This window comes from Nansenia antarctica (assembly GCF_963989245.1).
Source record: "Nansenia antarctica genome assembly, chromosome: 10".
Taxonomy (NCBI): Eukaryota; Metazoa; Chordata; class Actinopteri; order Argentiniformes; family Microstomatidae; genus Nansenia; species Nansenia antarctica.
Genome location: NC_137680.1, coordinates 2,248,909 through 2,269,656, shown reverse-complemented (window position 1 = coordinate 2,269,656; position 20,748 = coordinate 2,248,909). Strand labels below are relative to the sequence as shown.

Here is a 20,748-nt window from a genome sequence, read left to right as displayed (position 1 = left end):
GAGAGTTTCGTGCCAATTTGGCTCGTGATCTGAAGGTACTGTTACATCATCACCCACCCCCTCACAGTCTCCTGTGTCCCAAAATGAAAGCTTTAGAAACCTGACACAGATTAGCGGATGAAACTGTAAGAAGATATCGTAAGAGCACTTAATCTCAAGGTAGATAAAGCGAAGCAGGTTAAAACAGTGGCCCTCTTGTGTGTATATGAAAGGTGTTATTGAGCACGGCGCACTAGTGTTTTGAGATGGAGAGGTTGATACGGAGAGGGCGATTACAATGATTGGATGGTAATGCTTATCTGAGGCCTGTGCAGACATAAAACAACTAGTGTTTATCTGCTCACTACCCACTTCAAAGCTATATCCTATTCATCTTTCTCCCTCCCCCTGTCAACCCCCCCCCTCCTCCCTTCCCCCACTCGCCCAAAACACACAAGCACCCCACAAAATGAAAACATCAGTAACTCTTATCTCCCCCCCTCTGTGGTAGGTTGAATAGTGATTCACAATGCTCCACACACACACACAAACACACACCCCCTCACCCTCCACTAAACAAAAGTGTTGTGGTGATGGACCGCCGGCCCCCCCTAAAGTCCCTTTAAGCCTGGGTCTCCTTGATTTTGTCCATGACGAGCTGGAGCTGCTCGCGGATCTTGGCAGTGTAAGGGGTGAGCCAGGTGTTGATGTCCTCGACCTTGCCCTCCAGAGCGACGCGCAAGTCCTCGGCGGTGGCTTCCAGCTGCTCGCGCAGACCTCCCGCCTGGGTCTCCAGCTGGCTGCTCAGGCCCTGGACCTGGGTCTTGAGCAGGGAGGTGAGGGTGCCCATGCGCTCCACGGCGGTGTCCTGGGCCTGGCTCACGAAGGGCTCCACGCGCTCCTTCACCATCTCCACGTTCTGGGAGGTGCGGGACTGGAGCTCTCCCAGGTAGGTAGCCACGGTGCTAGGGGAGGGAGGAGGAGTGGGTCGGGGGGGTTAGCATCACATGCTAGTTTTTCATCACATGCTATATTGTAATGGTGATTTGACTCCACGTATGCTACATGCGCTAGTTGTATCAAAAAAAGCCCCTGGATCATACTATGAATTGGCAACATTGTTATTTTTTTTTGCTTGCACCTTTACAACATCATATCAAGGAAAGTCTAATAGCCTGACCCCACCAACACCAACGTTCTGCTACCGGTACTCACTTGCGGATCTCCTCTGCATCCTTGCCCAGGCGTTTCTTCAGCTTGCGGGTGTAGGTGTTGACGCGGTTGCGGACATCATCGGAGTTCTGCTCCACCATGGTCTTGAGCTCGCCCAGGTACTGGTTACTGCGCTCCTTGGCGTCCAGCATGTCTGTCTGCAGCTTGGTGGTCAGCAGCTGCATATCCTGACTCAGCTGACCGGAGGTGTCCGAAGCGTAGGGTCCCAGCTTGGTCTTGATGTCCTCGGTGTAGACGCTCAGCTCGGCCATGGTGTCGGTGATCAGGGTGCTGGAGGGAGAAGGGGGAGAGAGGGAGAGGTATGGTCAATTATGGAGACTGAAGAGAGATAGGGCATGGTCGTTGATTTGACTAAACAGAGAAGGAGTGAGACATGGGGAGATACCAAGAGGGCGGGCAGGCAGTATGGAGTGAGGTGGAAGGCATGGAGAAAGGGTGAACCATAGTGGTGGAATGGGTCAGGCAGCAGGGTCAGTTCCAATCACAGATAGGGGACACCATTGTGTACAATTGAAAGGGGGGCAAGGGATATATCAGGAGATGTACCAGTATCTCTTGAAAATCCCTTTCTCAAGTTTCCATTTGTTATTCGTGACGTTAGAATTATAAGGTTCTATCTCCATTTTTGTCAAAATTGAGTTTTTTACATAATCTGATCCATTAGGTGTTTATTAATGCCTGTGTGGTGTTATTTTTTTAAATGTTGACATTTTTGAGTTAGTAATTAATCAAATACAAAGGTTCCATCTCACAAAACATAATGGAATGTAAAAACTTTGACGCTCAATATCTCTGAACTGCCCTAAACGGAGATAGAACCTTATCATTCTAAGCTCACGGTTTATTATTGTCTAGGCCCAGGGGAAAGTAAGACACTCACTCAAGTTCTCTGCTGAGCTGAGAGCTCTTCAGGTTGGCCACAACTCCGTCGGCCTGGTTGTTGATCTCAGACACATACTGCCAGAAACGCTCCACGCTCTCCTCCCAGCGGGTCTCCAGGGCCTCTGCCTGACGCACGTAGCGGGCATTGCAGCCTAGAGGGGGCGCAGGAGAGCAGTCACTTTACACAGGTTCATTCTCAAAGGCAGGATGACTCCTCAAAGGCAGGATGACTCACTCAAAGGTCTGATAAATAATTACCTAACATTATGGGTGTGATTGATCTTACATGTTTTGGTTGCCTCGTTGCTTATTTACTATTTACATTCTTAACAGTGAATTAGTAATGAGGTAATATTTAATCCTAGAAGGCTATTTACTTCATTGCATAATAGAGTGCCTATGGTACAGTAGAAAGAATGTATATCAAGCATGATAACAGTAGGTCAGAATGAGATGGTTGAAAGCCTCTCTTACCAGAGATGACTGCCAGAGCAAGGATCAGTGCGACAGCCTTCATGGTTGGTTGATTGGTAGACAGACAGATACACCTATGGAAAACAAAACAAAAACATTATTGTCAGGCAGTGTTTCTCTATCAAACCTACAGCACACTTAGAGAAATAGACAAACAACATCACAATGTTGTCCATGAATCAATGAGATCATTGACACTAGTAGGAGATCTGTTAGAATAGAACAGTATTGGTGCATTGCCCATTATAAGAAAAGACACTCCATAAGTAAACTCAGTAGAGCTGTTGTGTAATACAGGAAACTAAACAACTAAATAACAATTATCTATTTCATTAATTTTAGTCTAAGTACAGCCCTTTATCTATTTCTATTACATTATGTTTACCCTTTGGACTTTCTGAACAAAATGTGATTTTGTTTCAAAGCTATTAAAGGTACATTAGATGTCCAGCTGTACTATATGCACTTCAAAGCCAATGTATGCACTATTATATACATTTTTTTAACACTTAGTCAAGTTATAAAGACTATAAAACCTATAAAACAGGCAAATAGTAAACCAAATACACAACAAGTGCATGTGCATAAATCGGTAGTATAGGCTACATTTTCTCTGAACAAAGCATTAAGTAATTCCAGCAAGCCGCAGTTATACATTTTCCCCATCAGTTGTGTGTGTGTGTGTGTGTGTGTGTGTGTGTGTGTGTGTGTGTGTGTCCCTTTCCTCACTCACCTGAGAAGTCCAGTTTCCTCCGTGCTCTAGGGATGGTTACCCAGGGCTTTTATACTGTCCCGGCGTGCCCGCGCGTCGCTGAAAAGCATGTGCGCGCGCACGTGATGTTGATCAGGGTCCCTTCCACGCTGCATGCCCCCCCTCCCTCCCCCCCTCCCTCCCCCCTTCCACGCTGTCTGCCACTCCGCGTCCGAAGTTCTCGGCTACGTGCGTTGTTGTAGGCTATGCAGTGATTGTGCAATATTTTTGTCAACGATATAATTATTGCTTTCAACAACAAACCTGTGTTTTACAACAAGGACGCCCCCAATATATTTGTTTGTTTGTTTGTTTGATCCAATTTCGAAATAAATAATATTGATTTAGAGGAGCAAAATTGTTAAATGTCTGGTGGAGGATTTTCATTTAATTTAATTTGAAAACCTATTTATGAAAAGTTTTTTCTTTCTCTTTTTTTCTTTTACATCCAATAATATCTGTCGACCTGGAAAATTGTGTTCAATTGAGACACTGACTACGTTTCCATGCACTATGTTCAGAATACATTTACGAACGAAAGAACTGTTTTTGTTTTCATTCGTAACGGTCACTCTATTCTGATGGAACTGTTTACATGAGAGTGTGTTATTCAGTTTATTCTTTATTTTGAATATTAGGCTGCAAGTCAATACAGTTAGTGAAACAACGTTTGAATAGTCATATTATGATCTAATTAGCGTTTTAAGAAACCTGAAAGTGACTTTTACAACTGTTTTTAACTGTAGCAGTGTAATCACATGTTAATTATCTACAACTTCAGACCATGTAAGAACATTGTCTTCTGCCATGGCACCAGGATATTAATTTACATGGCAATTTCTATGGCCTCTAGCATTTCAATCAGGTTGTATGCAATTCCATCAAGGACCCCCCATCCACCCACTGTCATTTAATTCCATCAAGGACCCCCCCCAACCACACACACACACACACACACACACACACACACACACACACACACACACACACACACACACACACACACACACACACACACACACACACACACACACACACTATCAGTCTTGCCCATTCATTTCCCCTCTACTGTTTGTAAATGCATGGCCTTAATCTGCTGCATTTGAATGGCACATGTCTAAAATGCCCAAGGCTAAATTAAATGCGCAGTCCTTCATTTGCCAAGGGCTGGTCTGTTGTCACTTGTTTTGGTTGGGAGATAGGGATAGCGTTAAAACAATCCCAACCGAAATCTACCTATAAAAAACATGATGTGAAAGCACACACTTCTATAGACACTATCCAACTGGAGTGAGTTATTGAGTGAGTCGTATAACATCCTAGGAATAAATAATTCACATGTGAGTGAGCGAGCTGTGATCAGTGTAAAACAAGATATGGTTTGAAGATAGTACATGTTCTCTGGGGCATGTCAGGACTTGGGGACTCTGAGCTACAATAGAAGGAGGGATTATCAGACCATAGCGTGAGGACGCAGAACTAGATATAGTTCAGACAAGTTCAAATAGGATAGATAAACAGATTCCCAGACCGATGTTAGCTTATAGCTAAGCCCAGTGAGAAAAAAAAACTGTTTTCCTACTGTATGCACTGTTTTTTTGCTAGCAAGAAAGGAAGGGAGAAAGAAAGAGATGGTGTCTATATTCAGTGCTGAGCAAGTAAAGGGGATTTGAGACAAGACATTACAGACAATGAAACTGCTGACTCAAACTGTGCCACATTAAATCATTCTCGAGTCATTTAATTCGTCCTCTTCTGTGGGGGAGTTATCTTGTGCTTTTATAATAGATAGGTCACTGTTGCTCAATGTAAAACTGGACAAGCAGGGAGTCAATGGACTGATGTTGTTTGTCAACTGATAGCCAATGTACACTTTATTAAGAACACTATACTAATACGTGGTAGGGCCTCCTTTGCTCTCAAAACAGCCTTCTTCGTGGCATTGATTGATTTTTTGGAAACATTCCTTTGAGATTCTGGTCCATGATGACATGATTGCATTGACACGATTCCTGCAGATTTCTCAGGTGCACTTTCAAGCTGTGAATCTCCCGTTCTACCACATCCCAAAGGTGTTCTATTGGATTGAAATGAATGGATGGCACTGAGCACTGAACTCATTCATGAAACCAGTTTGAGACGACCTTTGCCTTGTGACATGGTGCATTGTCATGCTGAAAGTAGCCATTCAAAGATGGGTACATTGTGGCCATGAAGGGATGCACATGGTCAGCAACAACACACAAATAGGCTGTGGCATTCAAGCGATGATTAGTTGGTATTAACAGGCTCAAAGAATGCAGAGAAAACTTTCCCCACACCATCACACCACCTGAATGAATGAGGTGTATAGGTGTTCCTGATAAAGTTTGGTGAGTGTATTATGTCTGCATTTGGCATTCTATTGATCAGAGCGACCGGTCTGAATACAACATTAATACAATGGAAGTCGGTCGAGGGCAAGGCCGCCCGCACCCTTAATAAAATGAATGTTATTGTCTTATAGGTATTTGCTTATTTAACTCATGGATCAGATTTGACTAGAATATGTTCTGCATTTTAATGTAACCTGGTCAAATAAAATCTGTGGTTAGAAGAACATGAAGATGGGAGAAGAAGAGATGATTGTGAGGATCTTGCAGTGTAGTAATTTATGCCTCCACCCAGATGGAATCTTCACAGTCATTGTTTTGTTTTTCAGCTGAATTTACTCAAACTGGCTAGCTATCTATGACTGTTTGTGCAAAGCCGGCATACAGCCATTCTTATCAACAGTGATTCAACAACCAGCGTGGATGACCTTTACCCTTTAGGCCCAAGATGTACCTCTTACTATCAATAATAAACACATTCCTCTCTGTGATGCAATCACAAGAGACACATGCCGTTTAGAAACCAAAGTGGAATTGATTGGTTTGTTCAGGGCTCAGATCAGCTTCAGATGTATTACTGAGTAAATTAACTTTGAACTGTTCAGTGATTGGTTAGACTTTATATACACTACCTGGAGATACAGCAGGTTACCATTTTGAAATCATGAGTGCTACCACTCTTCTGAGGAGTTAGTGCTTAATGTAACTTTCTGTTATGATGTTATGTTATGATAGGGGGAAAAATCACATTTTGTTCAGAAAGTCCAAAGGGTTAACATAATGTAATAGAAATAGATAAAGGGCTGTACTTAGACTAAAATGAATGAAATAGAGAATTGTTATTTAGTTGTTTAGTTGTTTAGTTTCCTGTATTATGCAACAGCTCTACTGAGTTTACTTATGGAGTGTCTTTTCTTATAATGGGCACATGCACCAATACTGTTCTATTCTAACAAATCTCTACTATTGTCATGGGGAAAATAAGACAACAGTAAGGTATACAGATCTCTGCGGTCTTCAGATAAATGCATAGGGGACCTTTTGACCACTGGCGGACTCAGGGGAGGGGCAGGGGGGGCGACCGCCCCTCCAGGTGCCCCCACGGTTGAAAAACGTCTCTCTTAAGTGCCCTTTTGAGTGGCAAAAATGCCCTTTTGAGTGGCGATAATGAGAGGACGTGCCCTATTGGCTGCCCCTCCAATGGTCTAAACTTGACCATGTGCCCCCACAGTTGAAAAACGTTGCACTAAAGTGCCCTTTTGAGTGGCAAAATTAGAGGATATGCCCCTGGCTTTTATTATTTTATAGTTTTTATTGTAGATCCCTGGCTCTTATTGTTTTATTGTTTTTAGTCCTTTTATCTTCTCTTTTAATTTGACCATGTTTTGTGTTGCATTGTGTTGTGTGCATTGTGCTTACTTATTTCCTGCATTTTATCTATTTTTACTGTGAAGCACTTTGGCTCAGCATTGCTGTACGTAAATGTGCTATACAAATAAAGTTGACTTGACTTGACTTGACTATTGGCTGCCCTTCCAATGGTCTAAACTTGACCGTGTGCACTGATGGGGTCCCATGTTGTGCAGTAGGTGCCCTGTTTTTCTTTTCGCCCCCCCCTGCCCTTCAAACAGCCTGAGTCCGCCACTGCTTTTGACCATGGGATTCCACATGAGGTCCCATGTGTGCCACGGTGTGGGCGTGTCACATAGACAAGTGTACATTCAGCACCTAGGCAAGTCCAGATCTGTCCAACTCAACAACACTGTGAATTACTGTGATGCAATTGAATCTAAACAACATAATCATGTTATAGGACCTTTTGTCCTATTCCTTTTTCTACGATTAGAAAAGGTGTTTTCCGGTCGTGTTTTCCGGACAAGTTCTTCTCGTCTTACATCTATAAACCTGTAGGGACAAAACATTGACTTGGATTTTTTATTGTTGCTCTCGCAGGCCGCCTGGGATTAAGTTTGGATTTGGCTCCCTCTCAGTATTTTGCTGTTTCAGCACTAGCATGAACTCAACGCTCCATCCACCGCTGCTCTCCCCGCTGAGACAAAGAGGTCACACTGATGTTAGGACCAGGAGAGAGACAGAGCAGGTCTATTATGACAGGGTATATACAGGAATCTTGAGGTTAATTTGAAAGTGACAGTTGGATTTAAGTGACAGTTGACACTAGAACAGCCGTGTCTATGTTACCTACATGAAGACTATTGCATTGGAGTTTTTCTCCTGGAGATTTGCAAACAGTTATTTTTCAATACATTGTGATGATTTTGTTCATAGACAGTGAGACAGAGAAAGACAGAAGAGTGTGTGTAAATGGACTAAAATGGACTGACGTATATATAGCGGCCTTATTCCAAAGCGCTTTACAATGGCCTCTCGTTCACCCATTCACATACACATTCACACACCAATGGCGGCCAAGCCATGTCTTGCCCAAGGACACTTCGACATGTGGGCCAGCCGGGGCTCGAACCACTGGGGCTCGAACTGCCAATCCTGCGTCACAGCCGCCCCCTGTGTGTGTGAGAGAGAGAGAGATAGAGAGAGGAAGTGAGAGAGAGGTTATGAAGAGTCATGGTACAGTGGTTACCGTACTGTAACAGTAGACAGACATACTCAGTTCTGTAAAAAACAACGTGTCTTCCCTTTTCTTCTTAACAGTAGTCTATGTTTTGATCCTCAGGATGCTGAGGATGGTGGATGTGGTCATGTACCATATGTCTGTCAGGGTAGTGTGTTAGACGTTACGGTCATGAACGCTCATAACCCCCAGCCAGCTCATCTGTGACTCAGGAGGAGAGCGGGAAGATGTGCGGTTCGCAGTGTGCTCGACCTCTGTGATCGGTCAGATCTCTTAACCCTTTCACATGATGCTGTCACGACAGCTGGCTGCCCTAGTCTACGCCAAAGGTCAGTTGCTCAGTTTTGAAATCAGAGTTTTTCCCTCCTTTGTATTGTGTGTGTGTGTGTGTGTGTGTGTTTGTGTATGTTCTATGTACCCTTATGTATCCCCAGGCATCTGCTGCCTCTGAGTCAATGGTTTTGCTTGGCTGACTAGTGGCAGCTTGTACTTGATCTGAGGATAAGGATAACCCTCTCGTCCAAAGATCGTCATCTAAGAAATCAACAACCTCTCCACCAGTGACATGCAAAAATATCTCAAATGTCACGTATTCAAATGGTCCCCCCTGGTCTCCCTGGCGAGCCAAGCCAAGGTCAGATTGTTGTGGGCTTTGCTGTAGTTCTTCCATAAGAACAGTACAGATCACCAATAGGTCATGAGGCAGATCTGTGCTGGTCTGTTGAGTTGCTGTATAGTCTTCTTACCACCATTGAGTAGTGAGTGATAAGCCACAGCCTAGCACATTACATGTCAGTTAGCAATTCGGTTGTTAAGTCGTGACGTGTTTCCGGGTCCAAAGTTGGCTGAGGCGCTGTCTTCGAAATGCCTCAGTAATAATAATAATAAATTATATTTATATAGCGCTTTTCCGAGGCTCAAAGACGCTGACAAATATGGGATAAAACGGGAAAGTGCTGTGTCCCTTGTTGTATGAATAGATCCGAGTCTAAAAGACGATTGAACTGTCATTCTACCGCTTTAGTACACTGGTACGATGGTGCAGGGAATTTCTGGTTTGGACCCGGAAATTGCAAAACATCACGTTTGACGTCAGACTTAACAAACGAATACTGCCGATGGTCTTCTTCCAGGTGGTCAAACACAAGAGAGTCAAATGATGGAGATGCAGGAGTTCTATGGTCCTGATCCTGCTCAGGATCCTCCTGACCCTAATCTACTCTGGTTTGGTCCTGTTGTTCTGGTCCTGTCGGTCCTCCTGTCCCTGGTTTTTGTCCTGATATGGTTCTGATCTTTGTCAATCCTGACCCGTGTTGTTCTAGTCCCAGTCCTAGTGCTGCATGGTTTTGGTCTAGGTTTTAATATAAACCCTAGACAGGTTTTTTACCTCACTGTTTGAGGCTGTCACTGTTTTGTGACACATTTCTTTATGTGTGCAAATAAATTATAATAATAAAAAAATAAATACAAATGCAAACATACAGGGTTAACGGCGCTCGGTGCCAGTGACAGTTGGGGGCAGAACAGAGGAATGTTGTTTGTCTCGGGGTGAGGCAGCGTGGGAGACACCTGGCAGCCGAGGAGGAAGAGGGGGAGGAGGGGGGGAGGAGAGGAGGCACAGAGGGGGGTGTTCAGATACATCCTGAGACATGAAGAGACCTGCATCCATACCCACCGCCGGAGGGGCTGGCGTTGTGATTGTGGGCTGTAACAGGTTGTGTGTGACTGTGTTTTCAGATTGTCAACAACACACAGGACAGCTTGTGTGCTTAAACATAGTTGATTTGGTGTGTGGTTTAGCTGCAGGAGAGAAATGGTTGTGCTTAACTCAGACAATTCCATGTGCTTATTATTCATGTTGTTGTATGAAAAAACAACATCACTTGCTTTGGCTACGTTCTTATCTGAAGTGATTATGAAGTACCACTAGATGGCATACAACAGGAGCATATTGATGCCAGAACTGAACATACACAGTTGTGGTCGAAGTCCCATGTTGCAACATTGAACGTTAGCGTTATAGCTATCAGGACAAGTGTTTTAGTATATTTTAGACATCTAAACTGCATTTTGAAGAAAAAAAAGAGATGCACTGTCTCTAGGAAAGGTTGAACTTGAATCAAGATAAAACCGAAAAATGGAGAGAGTGCTCAATGTTTTGGTGTTTTTATGATGTCAAAAATAGACATTTCTGCCCAATGAGATAATGTGTGCAGCTCACTTGGACCACCATAGGGGATACGCCTATCTTGATGAGAGACCTTTACCGGACTGGTAAACGGTTGAAAAACGTCTCGCTTAAGTGCCCTTTTGAGTGGCAAAAATGCCCTTTTGAGTGTCGAAAATGAGCGGATGTGTCCTACTGGTGCCCCTCCAATGGTCTAAATTTGACCATGTGCCCCCACCGTTGAAAAACGTCGCACTAAAGTGCCCTTTTGAGTGGCAAAATTAGAGGATGTGCCCTATTGGCTGCCCTTCCAATGGTCTAAACTTGACCATGTGCACTGATGGGGTCCCATGTTGTGCAGTAGGTGCCCTGTTTTTCTTTTCGCCCCCCCTGCCCTTCAAACAGCCTGAGTCCACCACTGAGTACAACACAAAGAACCAGAAGCTTCATCAGTCAGTGTGTAACAGGCGTCATGCTGCCGCAAACAGTATTGCTTCCTTCCACGCACTCTGATCTCACATGAGTCTCAAACCTGCGTCCTCTGTATTACCAACACATGTGATCACCTTCTGAAAACCAAGCAATCAATCACAAGGATGGGGGCGGCTGTGGCGCAGGAGGTAGAGCCGCCGTCTAATGATCGCAAGGTTGGCAGATCGGCGGTTCAAGCCCCGGCTGGCCACATGTCGAAGTGTCCTTGGGCAAGTCATGGTGCCCAAATTGCTCCCAGTGAGCGGGTCGGCGCCTTGTATGGTAGCTTGTCACCATTGGTGTGTGAATGTGTGTGTGAATGAGAGGCCTTTGTAAAGCGCTTTGGATAAAGGCGCTATATAAGTGCAGTCCCTGATCCATGGGGGATGGGGGTATTTCAACTTGAGGAGTGAGTTAACCATCTCAACTCGGGTATACCAAAAACACATATCGAAGAACATCCAAAAATATATCATCAGAAATCTAAAGATATCATCAGCTTGATCAAGTTTACGTTTGCTAACTTTCACTCATTCTGTTGGCAATGTTAATATACTCTGGGGTATCTCAGGTTTTCAAAGGGGGGCAAATACAGTTTGTATGTGACATAATGGTTAGACTAGATTGATTTAGCTCAGTTAATGGACATGAACATGGAGTTCACCACCTCACCATTCTTCAGCTCTGAGGGATTCCATATTCACCATCCCACATAGTCATGACATTTCTGATGACACATGACTTACTTATTACTACATTACTACTTATTAATACAATATTTTTTATTTATTTTTTAAGGTATTTTTTCTGAGTGCGGCAGTCCCACTCATATTTTTTCATTTTTTCATTGATAGGTACAGTTGAGATTTAGACAGGAAGGATGGGTGAGAGAGAGAGAGAGGAGGGATGACATGCAGGATATGTCCCCGGCCGGAATCGAACCGGGGACCCTGCGGTTACATGGTCGACGCTTAACCCGCTACGCCACCTAAGCGCCCCTGACTTCAATACCATATTGATGGAGTGCTGAACGGTTTGATTTGCAGCAGAACAGAAGTTCCAGAAGGAAACTTACAGCTGCACAAGTTGTGTCTTCATGGGCTGCTTATGGCAACCTGTTGGAAGCCTTAAGCCCAATGCACACGACGTGCGATTTTGTCTCACCGCCAAATTCGATTCCATTGTTTTGAATGCATCTCAATGAGACAATGCACACGGCGTGCGATGCGGTATTGTCGCACGACAACATTCGATTCTCCATTCACATTCATTCATTCATTGGTGTGAATTGAGAATCGAATGTTGTCGTGTGACAAAATCGCACACCGTGTGCATTGGCCTTTAGGTTAGTTTAAGAATACTCTCATACCCACACCATAAATACGTATTGAAATAAACATCTATCCTTGGTAAATTATCTATCCTTGGCTTTTTAGTCAGATTCTATAAAACAAGACAACACAATCACTTACAATCTATTACTACTCTGATAACTTTCCACAGGAAATGCCAAAGAATCAAAGAATGCTACTCTGATTACTTCCAAGAGTCCTGAGTGTAATAAAGTATTTTTGAGTCGTCTCTGCAGTGAATGTTTGTCCAGCGGTATGGTGTCTGTTTATATTGTATAGTGAGCAGGCCGGTAAAAAACCAAATAAACGTCCAGGTCATGTCAACCCTGCTCTATAACCCCTCATACGTCTCAAATCAAATAGTCATTTAATTGAAATAAATACTTTTAAATACACTTATTATGCCAGACATTCAAACATCACCTTCCACCCAATACTGTATGTCTAGTATCAGATACAGTATAAGGCTTTGATTAGATATGGCATGACTTTATAGCCTGGTATTAGTTTATAGCCCCCCCCTCCCACACACACACACACACACACACACACACACACACACACACACACACACACACACACACACACACACACACACACACACACACACACATTGATATCAAATACTCTATAAATTAGCTCTACATGGTGAAGACTCATGCACTAGGGCTGTACTGATAAAAACATGTCCAATCAATTCCACTTCGCTTTGTCCTTCAATGATATACAACACTGGTATACAGTATGCTGGTATTGCCTCTATAAGGTTAAATACATTTGTACAGATATAACAGTGTTATAACAGTGTAGAAGCGAGAATTAACAGGGAGAAGAAATAACCCAAATGGGTGGAATTTGATTAGTTGTTTAGAAGCGTACTTGGTGATAGTCAACAAATAGTCGTTTAATTGAAATTAATAGCACTTATACCAGACTTGCAGACCTCACCTTCTACCCAATATGTCTAGTTTCAGATTATAAGGCTTTGATTAGATATGGCACGACTTTATAGCCTGGTATAAATGTGATTGCCAGTAGACGATGATATCATACTAGACATAATAGTCATAGTCATAAAACGTCGAAGTTTGCGTTTTGGTGTTCTTATTATTTCCATAAGTGCAGGTTACAGCACATAAGACATCACACTCAGACAAGTTAACCAGCTACACCACCACAAAGCTATGCTTAGCATAATTGGCTATGCACTTACATTTATTATATAAAAGCTACTTCATAAATACTTCAAATGTATACGCCATTAAGTTTTGTTTTAGTATTAATTATAATATGTAACACATATACTTGAGCTCAATATACTGGTAACACACCAACCATGTATGTATACACCATTCATACTTAATGAACTCCCTATTAACTAATTATTATTCCAGCATTTTGATTTTTTTTTAAAAATAAATTCGAAATGATTAGTAAATATATTCATAACCATTTACAAATGTTTTGTTAAACAAATCAAAGCACAATGTTTATAAAGCTTTGTAAGCCATTTCCTATACCTTGATATGCCCTACATAAATTATTTATTTTATTATTTTATTTATTTATTTACCAGGGACAGTGCACACTAATCAACAAATCAGTTTCCACATCAATGTAAATGCGCCAGAGTTAGCTCATGAGCTAATTTCCATCTGTAGTCCCTGAGCAGGCTATTACAAAAGGAATGGTGTAGTGTCATTAAAAACATCAGCGAGCACAACAAAGACACTTGAGACACTTGTGCTGGGAGAAACAGCAAACCTTCTTGCTGCGGCACATATGGATGTGCCATCCTGGAGGAGCTGGACTTCCTGTGCCACCTGAATGGGCTGCAGGTGCCGCCTCATGTCACCAGTAGTGACAAGGGCTCTAGCGTCCAGTCAGCCCTGCTACACATCCATAACACATCATAACCCCTCTGTGTCTGACCCTGCCCTCACACACACACACACACACACACACACACACACACACACATACTGTACTACAGACACACACACACACACACACACACACACACATACTGTACTACAGACACACACACACACACACATACTGTACTACAGACACACACACGCACACACACATACACACACACACACACACACACACACACATACTGTACTACAGACACACACACACACACAGACACACACACATACTGTACTACAGACACACACACACACACACACAGACACACACACACATACTGTACTACAGACACACACACACACACACACACACACACTGTACTACAGACACACACACACACACACACACACACACACACACACACACACACACACTGGCTGTGTCCTCATGAACCAAGCACAGGATCTTATCACATCTGGAGGGAAGTGTAACACTTTGTATCTCATGCACTAGGGCTGTACAGAGGGTTTGTCAGGCAGTTCCCCTTATGGGTTTTCAATGATATACAACCAGTGGTGGAGTCTAGTGTTTTCTAGTCGGTATACTGTGATTTTTCCCTCCCAGCCTCATATCGTTCATTTCGGAACGCCATAAAAAGAAATCTGTGCTCCCTGTCTAACGTTATATATATATATATATATATATATATATATATATATATACAGTATATATAACATTACATGATCTGTGCATGATAGTGCTACATTTTGACATATTTCATGTCGCATCTCCCCCCCTTTGATGGTATATGACGCTATAGTCAGTCCCAATGGTCCAAAAGTCAAGTGCTTCGTAACACAGACGGGGGGTGAATTTTATGAATGAAAGTGAAAGTTCTGTCACAAAACGCCGTTACGTATCCTCACACATTTTTAAGTGGGTATATGGAAATCCTTGGCCTTTCCTAGTGGGTATACGGCGTAGTCCTGCGTATCACGTAGACTACACCACTGTATACAACACATATACTATAGTTATTGGCCTAGTGAATGTAGTTTATGGTCTTGAAGCAAAGTATGTGTTATGAATGAATAAAGTAGCCAGATTTAAAGTAGTGCTTTACCTACAACCATGTGTTGTTTTCGCTACAGTACGAATAAACTGACAGGCTGTCTGCCGCTGCTAGTGAGGACACCATTCTCAAGTTAATGGAATTTTACCTGAGTAGCTCCAGACTTGAGTAGCTCTCAAGACCTTGATCTCCAATCAAAATCTTTTCACTGAAACGAATAGCTCTTTGGCCAGACAAACAGACATCACCCTCTATCTAAATGTCATGGCTTTATAGTCTGTTATTAGATTTAATGTCCTTGTCAATTGGCAGTGACTTGTGTAACTGTGCAGTACAGTAAATATTGCAGTTGCATGTCAATGGTTAACCCCGTTCATGTGTCAGGTGTCTGATCAAAGATCAGTTGACCCATGCACTGTAACACCCTGCCGACCCACAACCTGGGATTGCCCAACCTCTCTCCTGTTTTTCGGCCATCACACAGCGAGAGGTTGAGGACATCATTAGGACGATGAAGCCTTCCACCTGCGCCCTGGACCCCTTCCCCACAGCCCTGGTGAAGTCCAATCTCTCTGCAATAAGTCCTCTCATCACCAAGATCATCAACCACTCCCTCCAGACCGGCCATGTCCCATCTGCGCTGAAAACTGCTGTCATCAGACCACTTCTCAAAAAACCCACCTTAGACCCAGAGGTCCTCGCCAACCACAGGCCCATCTCCAACCTTCCTTTTAAATCCAAGGTACTGGAGAAAGTAGTTGCTGCTAAACTCAAGGATCACCTAAATCAAAACCACCTCTTTGAGTTTTTTCAGTCCGGCTTCCGCCCTGGCCACAGCACGGAAACGGCTCTGGTCAGGGTCACCAACGACCTCCTGATCACAGCAGATACTGGCTCCCCATCCCTCCTCATTCTCCTGGACCTAACAGCAGCTTTTGACACCGTGGACCACAACATCCTCCTTCACCGTCTGCACTCCACCATTGGCCTCTATGACACTGTCCACAACTGGTTCACCTCATACCTCACTGGCAGAACTGAGCACGTCACCCTGGGAAAGGCGAAATCCCACACCCACAACGTCACCTGCGGTGTCCCCCAAGGCTCGGTGATGGGCCCGACCCTGTTCACCCTATACATGCTCCCCCTTGGCTGTGTCATCCGCAGGCATAGAATGTCAATCCATTGCTATGCGGATGACACACAGCTCTACCTCAGAGTCAACCCCACCTCCTCTGCACCCCTGCCACTATCCACACTAACCACCTGCCTGGAGGAGATAGAGGCGTGGATGAAGCTACATTTCCTACAACTTAACAGCTCCAAGACTGAAGCCATCCTAGTCGGCACACCACACCAGGTCCGGTCATCCACCATCACCAGCATCACCTTCTCTGGCCAGAACATTTCCCTCTCCTCATCTGTTACCAACCTGGGCGTCAAAATGGACCCTCACCTCACCTACGAGACCCACATCAAACATACATCCAAGACAGCTTTTTTTCACCTAAGGAACATCGCCAAACTCCGTCCCGCACTCACTCTGGCAGATGCAGAGAAGCTCATCCACGCCTTTGTCTCCTCCAGACTGGACTATTGTAATGCACTCCTTATCGGGATTCCTAGCAGCTGCCTCCAGAAACTTCAATACATCCAGAACAGCGCTGCTAGGATCCTGATGAGGGTGCGCAAATATGATCACATCACCCCCATCCTCAAATCACTTCACTGGCTCCCCGTCTCCCTCAGAATCGAATTCAAGGTCTCCCTCCTCACCCACCAGTGCATCCATGGAACTGCCCCCCCCTACCTCAAGGAACTCCTCCATACCCCTCAGACCTCCTCACGCACCCTCCGTTCTACTGCCACCAACCTCCTCAAGACCCCCAGGACCAAGCTCCGCACCATGGGTGATCGGGCCTTCTGCTCGGCTGCTCCCAGGCTGTGGAATGCTCTCCCTGACCACCTAAGGGCACCACAGTCTGTGGATGCTTTTAAAGGAGGCCTTAAAACACACCTTTTTAATAGAGCCTTTTTTTAGCCTTTTAATTGAAAATTTTTATTGTTTTATCTTCCTGTGTTTAATTGTAGCACTCTGAGATTTTCTATGTAAAGTGCTTTTATAAATAAAATGTATTATTATTATTATAACACCCTAGTGGCCAGAAGTCCATGCCCTGTAACACCCTAGTGTGGCCAGGGACCACACCCTAGTGGCCAGAGGTCCATGCCCTGTAACACTCTAGTGGCCAGGGGTCCATGCACTGTAACACTCTAGTGACCAGGGACCACAGACCCAAGCACTGTAACACCCTAGTGGCCAGACGGCTATGTAAATTAGAAACATTTCACAATAGATCATACACAACCCCCACCCCCGGTGGCATCCCCAGTGAGAATCCTCCCCCCCTGCCCCCACCCTCCCCCCCTGCCCCCACCCTCCCCCGCCGCCCCCACCCTCCCCCCCTGCCCCCACCCTCCCCCGCCGCCCCCACCCTCCCCCCCTGCCCCCAACCTCCCAAACTACTCTACCCCAAACTCCCAGAGACACTCAGCCACTGAGTCCACAGTGGATAAACTCTCCCCACAGTCCAGCCCACTTTCTCTCAAGCTTTTAAAAAAAACATATTTAGCTGCATGGCAGGCGAACTAATACAAATAATTAACACTTCCCTTTCACCAGGAATCTTCCCTGAAGCCCTGAAAATTGCAGTTATTAAGCCTCTACTAAAAAAGAACGGCCTAGACCCATTTGTACTAAACAACTACAGAGCCATATCAAACCTTCCCTGTACAGGAAAAACTATTGAAATGGTTGCCCACGAACAACCCTAAATGATCTCTTTGATGACTTTCAATCAGGCTTTCGCCCCCAACATAGCACTGAAACGGCCCTTATTAAGGTCCTTAATGACATTCACGTAAACACAGACTCTAATCTCAGTTTTGGTACTACTAGATCTTAGTGCTGCCTTTGACACTGTAGACCATGACATTCTAATAGATAGACTAAAAACCTGGGTAGGACTTTCGGGCACTGCCCTAAACTGGTTTAGATCCTACCTACAGGACAGAAGCTACTATGTCTCCATTGGCAACTTTGTATCTGACCAAATTAAAATGGCATGTGGGGTTCCCCAAGGGTCAATCCTTGGCCCCCTTCTATTCAATCTCTACATGCTTCCATTGGGACACATCATAAAAAATAACAAAATTGCCTACCACAACTATGCGGATGACACTCAAATCTACATAGCCCTCTCACCGAACGACTATAGTCCCATTGACAATCTCTGTAATTGCATTGAGCAAATAAACGCCTGGATCACACAAAACTTCCTCCAACTAAACAAGGACAAAACAGAGATAATTGTATTCAGTGCACCTGACAAAAGATCGAAAGTCAGTGCAAAACTTCTCTCTCTCTTCAGACTAAAAAACAGGTCTTCAGAAATCAAACAGAAATCTTGGTGTAATTCTAGACTCCGATCTAAACTTCAACAGCCACATAAATTTGATAACTAAATCAGCCTACTATCACCTGAAAAACATAACAAGAATGAGAGGTTTCATGTCCAAGCAAGATCTTGAAAAACTCATCCATGCATTTGTTTCGAGTAGACTTGATTATTGTAATGGTCTACTAACAGGCCTATCTAAAGGAGCTGTTCGTAAATTGCAGCTCATCCAAAACGCTGCTACTAGGGTCCTAACAAAAACAAAGAAATTTGAACACATTACACCAATCCTGAAATCCCTGCACTGGCTACCAGTCTCTCAGAGAATTGAATTCAAAATCCTCCTAATTACATACAAATCACAAAATGATCTTGGACCAAAATACATATCCGATCTCCTCCCACCCTATATTCCCGCAAGGTCCCTAATGTCAGCTGAGACTAATCAGCTAATAATTCCAAGAGTAAAAACAAAACACGGTGCAGCTGCTTTCAGTCACGCAGCTGCATGCTCCTGGAACAAACTCCCTGAAGAAATCAAACAGGCCCAAACCCTTAAAATATTTAAATCTAAGCTAAAAAAAAACGTCATGTTTTGCACCAGTTATGATTCAACACAAACACTTCTATCAATGTCTTTTTTCTATTAACTATTGTCTTTTTAAATGTTTTATCTATTTACTTCTTATATTTGCTTTTATTCATTGTAATTTTTATTTTCTTATGCTCCTCTTGCTGTATTTTTAAATAATGTATGTAAAGCACTTTGAATTGCCCCTGTTGTATGAAAGATGTACATGAAAGATGTACATCTTATTGGGAATCACTCGAATGTGTATAGTTGATTTTCCAAGTAGTCAGTTTTGCCTCTTTGAATAGCAGGGGTGGAATAGTCAGTGTGTGATGGTATACTTAAAGGCTTTGTAATGCCAGAGAGAGAGAGAGAGAGAGAGAGAGAGAGAGAGAGAATCTTCAAATAAAGAATTCTTCAGGAGTTGATCTACTTTCTACTAGCCCTTCCTCTTCCTGCATGAAGAGTGTATGAGTAGTAGTATGAAGATTAGCTCAAAATCCTCCTATCTACCCATTGCGCCTTATCAGAAGCCATTTGTCTCTGTGCCCCTGTCTCAGTGTGTGTGTGTGTGTGTGTGTGTGTGTGTGTGTGTGTGTGTGTGTGTGTGTGTGTGTGGTTGGTGGTGGTGGTGGGGGGTGTGTGCTGGGAGGGGGTGTTCCCTGTGATGTGTTTCCCTATTTCCTATGTGAATGCCCCGTGGTGTGACGTTCTCCACCTCAGATGAACTCTTGATCCCCAGCGATGACGGTGATGTGATGTGTGAAGGTCCACGTGACTCAGAGGGCCGTGTAATGTTTTGTTGGCGTTATGGAAATCACCTTTGAAGGCTGAATCAATCAATTTCAATAATGCAATTAACCCCTGTCTAAAACCATTAAATTGAGTAGTAGAATTGTAGGTCAGCGTGCTTGCAATGCAGAGAGTGTCATTGTCATTATCTTGTTGGTATATATATATATATAGCATACTGCTTTACTCAAGTCGCTTGACCTGACTATGAAGTCCCTTTGGTTCGAAAACGTCTCACTGTATCTAAGGTTATCTAAGGCTATCATATAACCTTCAGGCCATCAGCAATGAACTACACTGTATTCAAACCGTATGACCCACTTTTAAAATTATTTTCATTTTCACCACAGTAAATCCTCTCCAAGGAATGTAAAAAAGAACCATGAAATGATGTAGAACATTTTAAGGTCTTAACGCAGTTGTCCAATACAGACCATGGATCAGACCATGGTGTTGGTAGAGGATTCCCAGTGGCTACACAATGACAAGTTCAGTCAGAGGAGGCAAGTTCAAGCAAGCATAGGTGTATGCATAATTGTATGAAGTGTTGGTCTGTGTGTGTGTGTGTGTGTGTGTGTGTGTGTTTGTGTATTGTAAAGGTCCAGTCATGCGGTGTGAGCCAGGAAGAGAGAATTGGTGACAACATGGCAGTGGCACCTGGACTTTGTCTCTCTGCTACAACTCCTCTCACCTCATTACAGTATAT

The 20,748-nt window shown here is 43.7% G+C and overlaps 1 protein-coding gene across 1 annotated transcript in view; it reads right to left on the bottom strand.

The window, feature by feature from the left end:
* The window catches only part of LOC308166400 (uncharacterized protein), a 3,906-nt gene extending 567 nt beyond the window's left edge, over positions 1–3,339 (bottom strand). The window contains exons 1-5 of the mRNA XM_080540693.1: positions 3,302–3,339; positions 2,569–2,642; positions 2,093–2,246; positions 1,195–1,482; positions 1–944 (exon numbers count right to left, since the gene is read on the bottom strand). The exon at positions 1–944 is cut by the window's left edge and continues 567 nt beyond it. Of these exons, the coding sequence (XP_080396819.1) occupies positions 602–944; positions 1,195–1,482; positions 2,093–2,246; positions 2,569–2,611 (828 nt within the window). The 5' untranslated portion in view covers positions 2,612–2,642; positions 3,302–3,339 and the 3' untranslated portion in view covers positions 1–601. The remainder of the gene's footprint in view (positions 945–1,194; positions 1,483–2,092; positions 2,247–2,568; positions 2,643–3,301) is intronic.
* Positions 3,340–20,748: the final 17,409 nt, after the last annotated feature.